This window comes from Gymnoscopelus braueri (assembly GCF_963280865.1).
Source record: "Gymnoscopelus braueri genome assembly, chromosome: 8".
Lineage (NCBI taxonomy): Eukaryota > Metazoa > Chordata > Actinopteri > Myctophiformes > Myctophidae > Gymnoscopelus > Gymnoscopelus braueri.
The window spans coordinates 15,983,761-15,996,488 of record NC_137609.1 but is presented as its reverse complement, the minus strand read 5'-3'; the positions used below and the strand labels follow the sequence as shown (position 1 = coordinate 15,996,488).

Sequence of the window (12,728 nt, the reverse complement as noted above, 5' to 3'; positions counted from 1 at the left end):
GTCATGAAAGGTGCTATACAAATAAAGTTTATTATTATTATTATTATTATTATTATTAGTGCCCTTGGTTCATAGGCTACGCTGCTATCAAAATGTAGCCTATAAATGTACCGCCCAGCCTGGCCCGAAGCCCGGCAAATATGTGACAAATTCGGCCAGGGCCGGCCCGGTCCTGGCTGGACCCGTCGGGTCCCGACAGAAATCTTAAAGAGGGAGCCTATTCCACCCATACATTATCCTGGTTTGCAAAGCGACTTGTCAGGACAATAACCCTGACAACGCAAAAATGCAGCACTTAAGGCACTCTTAAGGCCAGTCCACACCAATGCAACTCCTTGCAACACGTAAGTACTTGCAAATGTACTTGCAACCATTATCCCCAATGGCAGTTGCAAGGAGTTGCATTGGTGTGGACTGGCATTAAAACTGTTTTGTTGCAAGGAGTTGCATTGGTGTGGTCTGAGAGAATGCGAGGGTGGGTTGTGTCTGACCAGAGCTTGATCAGCGACAGAGAGAGAGAGAGAGAGAGAGAGAGAGAGAGAGAGAGAGAGAGAGAGAGACAGGTGGAGAGGAAGAGGTAGTAGGGGAGAAAGACTGAAGGAGATAGCCTAGTGGGAAGCTGATAACGCTGTGCTCAGTGCCATGTCTTCTGCTTGTTTTCTAACATTTTCTACCTTCCAAGAAAAAGATTAGATACGTATTTTAGATTCAAAAGTGCATTATTGTTGGAGGAAATGCCTAAATGAAAATTAATGTCCTTAATACAACTAACTTTATTGGTGATGAAAAAGTAATTATCACCTTTTAATTAATCTTGGAACAATTTGCATAGTAACTCAAGCACTCAAGTGTATGGAAGGACACGAGTCGATGTGGATGTTCAATCTCAGTTTAATTGCGTGCAGTCAGGTTACAAACAGCATAGCAGAAGCAGGCAGTGCTCACAAATGCTCATCTCCGTTCAATTTTCTTTGAATATATCTTTAATCAGTATTTATAAAAAATGTATCTGACTCAGTACCTTTGGTCGGGGCCCCGTCCTTCCTCATCTATGTCTGGCCATTTCTCAATCTATCAGGCACATAACGTAAATTACCTATTTTCTGAGAATTTAAGAGTTCGGTCTGACATGATATTAATTCTGAGAACTACCCTTGATTCCGAGAAATAAGAGTTATTGGTATGACAACATTCTTGATCATGAAAACAGAAATGGACTTCAAACCCTTGCCTATTGGGGCTGAATATTCGCTGAACTCTGAGTAGACGTTTCACCATCTAATCTTCGTGCATAAATACTTTTACTTAATATCCTGCTGTCTAGAGGCCTTCTAACCCCTATCCCCTTTCTCTAGTTTTACATAGGACTACTAGACCATACCCGTCGGGGGATATGAGCACCACGCGCGCGTCATGGTCCACTTGTTTCACGGATGTGGCAACACCGGCGCTTGTTTGACGCACATGATTTGGCAACCCAGGAGCCAGCGAACACAAAAACGTTAATAAACAGCTGACATTTGGGGAAAGCTAAAAACGGGCTCCGGTGTTCCGTGCACATGGTAACGGTCAATGGCTGTGTGCAAATGCAGATCAATTGCTCCAGCCACTGAGGAGAACCGGGCAGAAGAGATTTTGGGCACAGACAGACAGACCTACAGACGCACAGAGCTTTGTAGAATTATAGGATGATGATCTCACCCCTGCATTGGAGGTTTCTCTTCTACATAGGATCTCGCCACTGCATAGATTTTCTGCCACTACTTACTGTAACCCCATGAACCCCAATTACTTGACTCCCCCATGGGAGTCAAGTAATTAAAATGCTGAGAGTGCTTACATGGACCATACTGTACATACGGATGCTCTGTTGTTACACACTATGGACTGGACTCTGTGAACTGTACACATACAGTAATTGGCAACACAGCCATGCCATTAACCATGAAAAAGCACTCTCATGTTATTGCTTAAATATCTCACTGGTTTGACATGGACAGTTACTACCATTCACCATCATAACTTCTTTTGTTAAGCAAGTTTTGTTAAGATTTATTCCTCTGATATTATTTGGCAATATTCTCTGCAGGATCTTTTCAATTCAGTCTGATTTTTTTGTTGTTGAAATACAATCACGTGTTGTACTGTATGTTAGGGAAATATAAAGAAAACATGATAATCAATACGAAAACTTTATGTCATGTGTATAAAGTTCTACTCGGTACACAATTTATATTTCAACTGAAGTAATTCAGTTTACCACAATTCTTCTATTATTATCTCTGCCAGGCCGGAACTGCCGGGTGAGAAGATAATGTTTTCTCCCCTGTGAGTCTATCTGTGTTATTTTGGCAAGATAGAGTCTAGGTCCAGTTGCAAATTGCAGACCTCTTTTATGACATCACATTTTGGTGGCATAATAGTAGAATGAATTCATCCCCATGTTTGTGCCGAAATCTGGCGGTGTTTCTCACTCTTTTGAAGTAGTTTGACAGGTGCATGGGCACTGGTCCCTTGAGTATCTTGAAAACAAAGCCCATTGCAAGTTGCTGTACTCTGTCCTCTACCTGAGCCATCCAACCCTAGCATAATGAGAAGTGGTTAGGTAAGTCCTGTGTGAGGTCTGACTAATTTGTTTTGAGGTCTGTAGTTCTTATTTTAGTGCCTTTGGTGCATGCTAGGGATGTTAACGGCTAACCGGATAGCCGGATATTCCGCTGTTCCACACCGGGAGCTTACCGTAGTCAAAACTAAAAGAGCGAGTGACAGCGAGACGAAGACGAGATTAACACAAAATGTCGTATCAATGAAGTGGACAACTACTTTTTCTGCTACCTTGGCATTAAATCCATTAGACTGGTGGAAAGTTTACAGCCTCCATTTCCCCAGACTGGCTACCTAAGCCAGGCACTATCTCTGTGTACCAGGGACGTCGATTCCCTCGCAGAGTGTTTTCTCGGGAGCAAACCTAACAGTCAACATACTATACCACACACTAGATTGACACCAGAACAAGTCGACATGTTGATCTTCCATAATAAAAATGCTTAGCCTAAGCCTAAGGTAGTGCTGTAATAGAAGGACAGTGTCGTATTTATTATTTATTTCTTGGAGTCAGTGGACCCAGAGCTGTAGGTAGTAGTGCTGTCACGATACTGAATTTCTAATTCCGATATCTTGAAAGATTACGATATTCGATACCATTTTCGATACTACGGGGAGGGGGGACAGGTTGATCATCATCAACCTGCAATTTGTTCTTGTCCGAGACCAGGAAAGCCGAGTAATCCGCGAACAAAAACAAATTGCAGTCACATGCTGATGTCATGAAGTTAATGTAATTTAGGAACAGTAAAGGCCCTACCTAGTATGCTTCCTTGAAGAACACCACAGCTCACTGGGAGGGGGAGGACAGATAGGATTCCGTTCACATCCACCAAAAAAAATGTATAAATCCATGTCTTCCTTAGATCATGACGCAACATCCCATATAGCCACGCCCATTTCTTCCAGACACCATTTTCGGTCATTTTGGGTTTTCTTCAAAACACACTTTTTGACTAGTGCTCCTACAGCTTATGTCCAAAACTCACGCAGTTTTCATATTCCATTCCAATTGGTTTTCACATTTTGCAAGAGGGGTAAAAAATCTCTGCATGAACGCAGTGTCCAATCTGGCCCAAATGTACACGTAATCACCCATTGAGGAGCCTCAAAACAACACGGAGACAAAAGCGATTTCAATTTCTCCACAATGCTACAAATGCCACGTTTGTTGCAGATTTTATTTGTCATTTGACAAAGACGGTCAAACAGGGTTTTCATACGCAACAGCATTTGCCTATAATTAGGTTAATACAATTTGGGGACGGCCTATTTCTTACAAAAAATGACATTATATCATGAATGCAACATCCAATCATCCCCAAATTGGAATTGCATGTTGAGGGCCCTTTACACTTCCAAAAAGAAAAGTAGCACTGTCTGTCGTACAAATTCTATTTCCCCCAGCTTCCTTGTGTCCTGGCGGCTGCACCCCACGACTGACACAGCCCTGGGTAGGCAACCCGGCCTGGCAAAGATCTGCGCTCTGAGGAGCACACTTTTAAAGACATAATTGTCATTGACTCACCTCATTCCACGAATAGCTGCACTCATTGCCTTTCAATGCCAAGTTCTGTAAATTTGTAAATCTTGTCTTTCAATGCCAATTATTTCTAGCTATCATGGTATCTTTTTGACAATTTAGGGTTGAATGGTTCTTGTGTACTGCTGTTCATACAAAACCTTAATCTGACCTTCTGCACATTAACTTCCTCTGTCTTGTGTACTGTACCTTTAACTTCCTCTGTCTTGTGTACTGTCCCTTTTAGGATTTCCGTGTGTGATGAAGACAAATTTCGCCACAATGAGTTTATTGGGGAAACACGAATTCCCCTCAAGAAGCTCAAACCCAACCAAACAAAGAACTTCTACAACTGCCTGGAGAAACAGCTACCTGTAAGTATGCTCTATGCTAGCATCAGTACTATTCATTTCCTCCAAGATGATTGGACAGTACTGGTAGTTAATACTTCAGTACTTACTGAAACCTAAAAAGATATGTTGAAAATCACAATAATAAAGTATTCAGATGGAGTGTGCCCTCAAACTCTAGTCTAATTCAGTCTGAACGCCATAGGGGACTGTATCTGATCATACACTGCCACTACTTAACTTAATTATAATGTGGCATCCGTTTTTTTTACGTCTGGAGTAATGGAATGCAATCACTCAATCATAACGGTGAACATTGGAATGATTTTAGTCTGCACCTTCTCACTGTGGCTCAGCTTTTCTCCGATATAATTGGGGCTCAGAGGAAAAAAAGTTGGACACTACTGCCTTAAGGTGCATTCACATTTTCTGTTACTACATGGCTGCATGGCGGTCGATACCAGTGGTTCTCAAACATGTTCATGTTAAGGACCCCCAAATTGATACAAATCAGGCAGTGGACTCCCATTCGAAAATATTTTGGAGAATATTCATTACATAATTCTACAACTATCTATAATGTAGGTGGAGACACTAGTGAAACCTATGATCTAGTCATTCTAATACATCATCTCATTGGGCTAACTTCTAGCCAGAAATATAATAGTGACATTTTAACTATTCCTCATTGGGGTCCCCGAACCCCACATTGAGAACCACTGGTCTATACTAACCAATGCTCACAAAATATATGAATACGGGTCATATCATTACTTTTTTGGTCAAACTTTTATCCAAGACAGCCGTACGTTAGTCTATGCAGGAATCAGCTACTGCATATCTTCTTAAACCATTCAGGCTCAAGGAATGGAAATGGCCAAGCCCAGTCCTAACATTGGCCATGGCCCTGAATGTACTGGCATTGATTATACCCAGCCCAGCCACACTTACCATTAACACAAAGGATGGAGTCATTATGTGTAATTCCCTTGCTTCGACTACAAGGTCTTTCTTGCAAAAGAGATGTTTTATCTCAATGGGATTTCTTGGAAACATAAAATAAAATAAAACAAAATAATTAAACAAGAGTATAATTCTTAATAAAAATCTTAACGCCATTAAACTTTGAAAATTTAGGTTTTTATCTCCTGGGGAATCAGGGACACCTGCTCACTGCTTTCACTTGCTCAATAAAGATTTAATAGCCAACGCTTCAGTCAAGGACCTTCTTCAGGCATTATGCTGACAAATGGAACCAACACCATTATGTACAAAAAGCAAGGTCAACAGTGACCACTCATCTCATACACTTCATTAGTGGCAATCGGCTCACAGTCAACTCCTACAACAGTAGATCACATGCAGTAATTTGACCTCAATCGGAAATACATCTGCATAAAACATCTCGAAAGTTTAATTTCTCAGCTTAATGGTAATCTGAGTAAGTCAGTCATTGACTTACTCGAAACCCTTAAGCCATTAAGACCTGAGGCCGATTCTGCAAATGCCTTCTAAATCAGTAGTTCTCGCACTTTCAAGATTGTTAAAAAATGTGAAAAGAATTGCAGATGTACAAGCTCGCATATTTTTAATAGCCAACGCAAAAGTCTAAAATGACACAGATGCTTTCCCGGTTTTAATGGGTTAATCCTGTCATTGAACACTAACAATCATAAAAAAGGGGGGATGTGTGTGTGTGTGTGGGGGGGGTACATCATCATATGACAACCAGGCTATTACAGTATAATGTTTAGTCAATCAGAAACACACCACCAGTTGGGGTTGTATTAATAACATAAAACTGAGACACAGGCTGAGAGGATAAACAGGCTTCTGGTACAACAACACAGGAAGCAAGATACTGTACACATGGCCAATGCAAAGAAGCGAACCACACTCCAACTAAAATAATATGACACGAACCGTGGTCGGTGCTGACACATAATTATCTATTTGAGATCACATCTCTTGGACTATACAGTAGTCTCATATTGCAATGTCATATAGTGCATGTACACAGGCAGATAACAATGTGCAAACACGTTTTGTCATAACTCACCATTAGTGGCGGTAGCCCTGGCCTTCTCACGGCCCGGTGGCATACTGCGGCCCGCCATTGGTCTGGGGAGCAGGGGTTGTCTTGCAATTATTTACTAAAGAAGAGCGACAGAAAAGAAGAAATGTTCACAAATACATATCACCACATATTCTCTTAATTCACAGATCAAGTGAATCTTTAAGAAACATTGGCACAACCTGATTCCAGGTCCTGAGTTGGCAGTTGGCACATACTGAATATTTAAAGATCCTCCCCTTTTTTTTTTTTAGATGGTGCGAACCATTACAAATAATTTGGACCAACGCTGTCTTTCAGTTCCAGAACACTGCGACACAGAGTCAGACACCTTTAATTCCCCTGCCAAATGGGAATTAGTGGTCACTGTATGCAGTCAGTGCTTAATTTGTAAATGATTAGGTGCCGGAGCTCAGGAACCTGTTAGTCTCGCCACCCCCCCCCCCATTTTTACATAAAATAATAATTGGTTTTACCATCAAATGGCCCCAGAAAGCGAAGGGACATTGAGGGGGAAATGTGAAAGCTGAATTAATAATAAATAGACTACATAAAAACGTATCGTATGCATTTGAGGTGACGGTACGCCTTCTAGAGGTACCGGAGGTCCCGGAGGCCAGCTCCGCCGTTAATTAAGCAGTTAATTAATGCAGTGCAACAACACTTAGCCACCAACAAACACAGTAAAGTTGACTTTTAAAAGTATGATCACTTGATCGCATCTAACCATGTGATAGATTTCATACGTTGTCCCTGTGGACCGGTGTATGCAGGCAAAATGTCTAGACAAATTAAGCAGAAGATCAGTGTATATTTTACATGTTGTCCCTGTGGACTTGCGTATGTAGGCAAAACGTCTAGACAACTTAAGCAGAGGATCAGTGAACATAAAAGTTCAGTCACCAGAAATGATCAGGGTTATCCCTTTGCAGTTCATTTTAATGAATGAACCCCGTTTCTACCTTTTTCTTGGTACAGTTGTCCGGCCCAAGAGAGGAGGTGATCGTGATCTTCTGCTTAAGCAATGTGAATCCTACCTACACACATTACAAACCCTCACCTCTAAGGGTGAACAATTACTGATGAGATGTTGTAATTATAGGATGGCTATTCCCTGATGTTGCCCTTTGTCCTGATTCTCTCTGTCAAGCTGTATTATGCACATCTATTTCAGATTGAGGTCAAATTACTTCCTGTGATGTACTGTAGGAGTTCACTGTGAGCCTATTGCCACTAATGAATTGTATGTCACTGTTGGCCCTGCCTTTTGTAAATATTGATGGTTCCTTTAATCGCCATGATTTGCCTGAAGAAGGTCCTTGACCAAAATGCTGCAGATCTACAGTGTGTGTCTACTCCACTAAGATTTTATTCAGGTGTGCAACAGACTTTTGATGACCAGGGTTTTATCTAGAAAAGAACATTTAGCTATAACTGAATTTCTTACTTTTTAAAATAAATATATATATACTGTACACGCACGCACGCCAGGCCCGGCGCCACGGGGGGGCCTGAGGGGGCATTGCCCCCTCAGTTTCAAATTGTGCCCCCTCAGTTTATTTTGGGGAAAAAAATAAAAATGTAAATTAATTTTTTTATAATTATTTTTTTGATAAGCAATCGGTAAAATCAGGCAAAAATAACAATTAAATAACATAAGCCTAACCTAACCCTAACCCTAACCCCGAAATAAAGTAACAAAAAACGTCCAAAAACGGCCACAATCCGCGCAATTAACCACAACATTTTGCGCGCACGGGTCCCGCGCCATGCGCGCGCGTGCATGCTGCGCGACTGGTGTGCCCCCCCACAATTTTCAACTGCCCCCTCAGTCATTTCATCCTGGCGCCTGGCCTGACGCGCGCACACACACACACACACACACACACACACACACACACACACACACACACACACACACACACACACACACACACACACACACACACACACACACACACACACACACACACACACACACACACAGCATTGTGTTTTGAGTCCAACATAAGCAGGGTTTAAGTGAGTATGATGTGTGTAAGGGTGGGGAGTGCAAGTATCATTGAATAAATATACCCTTGTCAAGTAAGCAAGATTTTAGCTGTGATAGGAAATGGAAATCTGTTGTTGACTCATCCATGAAGAACCCACGCCATCAGCAAATACTGTACACTTCAACTTCATCCACATAAGTTATGAGAAAATGTTACATTATGAAACAAAATTCTCCTCCAATTTGTGACCTCTGCCCAGGCAGATAGTAAGGTTGGCTCATTTTATGCACATGCATTGGGCCTGCAGAGATGTCGTTTCTCTATCATAGATTCTAAATTTTGCAATACAGTACCTTGTTCTAACATTTTTCGAGAAAATTATGTCACCCTTAATGTTAACCCTTAACCCCCATATGGTTGAGCAGAGTCCCTCTATACTAATGTCTTTTCTGTTTTCTGTTATTGTGGGGAAAGCTTTCACAGAAAACCGCCAATCGACAAGCGTGGCGTCGCGTTGTGAGCTTGTCGATCTGCTATTTTCAGCGAAGGCTTTCCCCACAATACGGATGCAATTTTTTTGGGGGCAATTTTGGCCAAATGCTAATCTATTTTCACTAAATGTTCACCTATGACATGCCCAGAATGGGGACACCAGAGTACATGTGGTTAACATGGACATCTCAGTCGCTAAGATGCATGGTTACAAAGGAAAACCCATCTCAATTTGGGCAGACTTTAGTTCAATTTGATTTATTGTGAGTTGCCTTCAAGTGAAGGTATGTGATTATAGACTAATTGTTTGCAGGGATGCCACTATGCTCTGACCACCTGGTGCATTTTCCTAGATGTCTGTAAACCATGCGTTTTCCCGCGTAGCCAGACAACTATTCCACAATCTCCAAATGCTGTATAGCCTATAGTCTGGAACTACACCTCCCGAAATCCGAGGCAGGAAGCTGTCATCTGTTCGTCATTTCCGTTCACAAATATCTTATTTTAATTTTAATATTTTAATTTCCATTTCTGCTTGGTTGATTTTATATTAGGATAAATGTGCGCTACTGTAAAGATGAAACAGAAGTGGGGAGGAGGCGTCACATCCGCTTTATCGCTTGATAATTTTCAGAGCTTCCGTGCTCCAGACTGTATGACCGGAAGGAAGCATTCGAAAATTGTGGGAGGCAACAGTCTGGCCACATGATCTGTCTCTGATCTACAGTAATGTTCAATATCCCCTCTCTTGTCGCCTTTATAGTTGAAAGGATGTTTAATAACTTTTGTCAGTATAACATTTCAGTGCTCCTGAAATGCAAAAAAAGGCCCCTGAAAATCAATTAAGTGGGCAAAACAGTTACACTAATTTGTAACCCTAGCACTTTGCATTACTGCTAATGTGCTAACATGCAATAGCATGTTATTGGCTCTGGTTTCTCCCAACTAAGACAGCTTGCCAGATTGCTCAGAGGAACTCATTGCCTCTCCTATAGAGCGTGCCAAAAATCCTGAAGGGGGCGTCAACAAGTGTCTTTTGGTAGCAGCAGACATCTTTGAGGGGTATAAACCAGGTTGACTTAACATTGCCCAGAACAAACACGTCTGCGCTACTATGCCGCGCCCCCCCGGTGGTGACGACGCGTTGGCACGCTCTATAGGCTCAGGATGACGCTCAACTATGAGAGTCATAGAGCCTGAGTCATGACCCAACACACTTCTCTTACAGTGGTCCAGAGTGTCAAGCTCAAGGTTTCATTCTTCCTGTGTAGGTGTAGGACTACCAGCGGAATCACTGCCCACATAGCCATGATACTCTCTGTACGAAATTGATGCTGACCTTGTAGATCGGCCATTTTTGCTACTTTTGCACGACACTATGAAGAAGTGACTTCATGCGAGACTATGAAGGAGTTGGGCATTCATTTACAAAAAACATACAAGGTTTCTGCCCGACAACAATGAAATATGTAAGAGTTCATGCCTTTTGGTGGACAGTAATACTCAGATGGTGAGTGCACCAGTTGATGTAACAATGTTGAAATAAAAAAGAAAATGTCTATGAAAGCACAATGCTTTACCCCCTGAAAAGACAGCATCTATCTGCCTTATCAGCCTTTACCAAAACAGTAAAGGCTGATAATTTTGTAAAGTTATTGCGAGTTTTTGCGGTTAGTTTATGGCAAATAATGATGTTTTAATGGGAATAACAACGTTTTGATCTGTTAGACCTTCACCTTTGACAGGTTATCATTTAAAAGATAACCTGATGAACGTTGTTATTCCCATTAAAACTTTTTAATTGCATTTGAAGACATTGTGTGGGAGTTTTTTCTTTCAGTACGTTGGCGCCCTTGTTTGGTCTTCTCCTACGCACCTGTCGCCTTTGTAGGTGTGCAAAAGACTTGCTTTTTATTTTAATAAATGATGTATGCAAAAATTGCATACATCATACAGCCATAAGCTGTTTTTGTAATATAAATTAATGGATCAATTGATCATTAATGTAATTGACGATTGATTAAAGAAATTACTTACATTTTTCATACTGTAGCTATTTAGGTGCTGTTCCTGCCCTCTATTTCCTGCCAAACTTTTTTTTTTTTTCTCCACATTTGCATGGATTATAAATACCTTCCGTGATATTGGTCATTGCAGGGCCTGCTTTACAGTGGGTTTTTGGGGGCCCCAAGCAAAAAGGTTTAAGAGACCCTCTTTGTAAACAACAAAGTAAAACAGAGATGTAAACTGGCCAACACTTACCAGCAGTGTCTCTACCAACAGCATGATCATCTGTGTCTCCAGTCTCCGCTGATTCTGTGTCTATGGAAATATGATCAATTATTGTAATTGTATACATTGTGTTTGCAATCTATTACATGGCAACAAATGGAAGCTCTTACAATTGATTGATTGATTATTTTTATTAACAAAAATGCATATAAAACCCCAAAAAGCTCCAGTGTGGTGAGGTCCTCTAAACCCCAGAATCCGTATTCTGTGGGAAGCTTTTGCAGAATATAGCCGATTCTACAATGCCTTAGTTCTCAAACTCATGTCAAGGACCCCCAAATTGATATGTATTTGGGCATGTTTTGTGCCCATCAGAAAATGTTTTGTGCCAGGGACCCCCAGAAGAGAAGATTCTAATGGGTTTACAGGACTACATTGCAAAAGAACATCGTGTAGCCTAGGCCTAGGCTGTACCTATATAACAATGGACCCTTTTCTTTTCTAAATTTTTATCCCGCGATTTTTGTAACCCATTTTTTTCACCCGGTGCCAATTTCCTAAGTGATCCTGGGCACTACACCAGCCCTACACCAGTATTACACCTGTCACCCCACAGTAGGGAGGCCAGGGCCGAGCTCATGCTTCCTTCAGGCATGAGAGCCAACTGACCTTCTTGTCACCTGACAGGGGGGAGTTTCCCTGGTTGGACGTAGCGCGTGGAAGGAACACGTTATTCCAACCAGTTCCCTTCCCCTCCATCAGGCGCCCCGGCTGTCATGGGGGAGGCGGTATAGTGACCAGGATTACTACATGTTTTTGTGAGGGTATTAACTACCCTAGGAGACACGGGGAGAACATGCAAACTCCACACAGAGTAGGCCCTTTCGCCAACCCCACCTAGGGTATGGGCGCTGATGACGCGGAGGAGAAGACACGCCCCCAGTGCCCACAGCGTCCCCGGCGGGAATCGAACCCAGGACCTTCTAGCTGTGAGGCGACAGCGCTACCGACTGCGCCACCGTGCCCCTTAACAATGGACCCTTTTCACATGACATTTTGATGGGTAACAACAGTAATAATGTTAAAGGTAGTGTAAGTTTTTTTTTTGTTGGTTAAAACAAAAAGTGTTTTTGTTAAAAGGTTAAAGCTCTATACTCACTTAGTTATCATTGCTATATGTGTTTGTTCATTAACAGGTCTCCCTATTGCTCCATCGCTTTTATAAACAGGGGGGAAAAATCAGGTGGGTCGCCAATTTCATCCAATCAACAGGAGTACTCATTTATTAGCTTAACATGTATAGTGTTCCAGTTGTATAGTGTCATCACTTCCAATTTCACTTGTTTATCCTGTATCCCGAAAACAGTATTTTCTGTTTATTAAAAGAGCTGGAGAGACATGGAGACCCCAGTTACTGCACAAACACTCTATAGCAACGAGTACCATCAGAATATAGAGCT

At 41.7% G+C, this 12,728-nt stretch overlaps 1 protein-coding gene across 1 annotated transcript in view; it reads left to right on the top strand.

Annotated features, from left to right (window-relative positions):
* doc2b (double C2-like domains, beta) overlaps positions 1-12,728 on the top strand; it is a gene marked incomplete at both ends in the record, with an annotated part of 149,923 nt that overhangs the window by 125,691 nt on the left and 11,504 nt on the right. Inside the window, one exon of the mRNA XM_080436351.1 lies at positions 4,374-4,500. Coding sequence (XP_080292477.1) covers positions 4,374-4,500 — 127 coding nt within the window. The remainder of the gene's footprint in view (positions 1-4,373; positions 4,501-12,728) is intronic.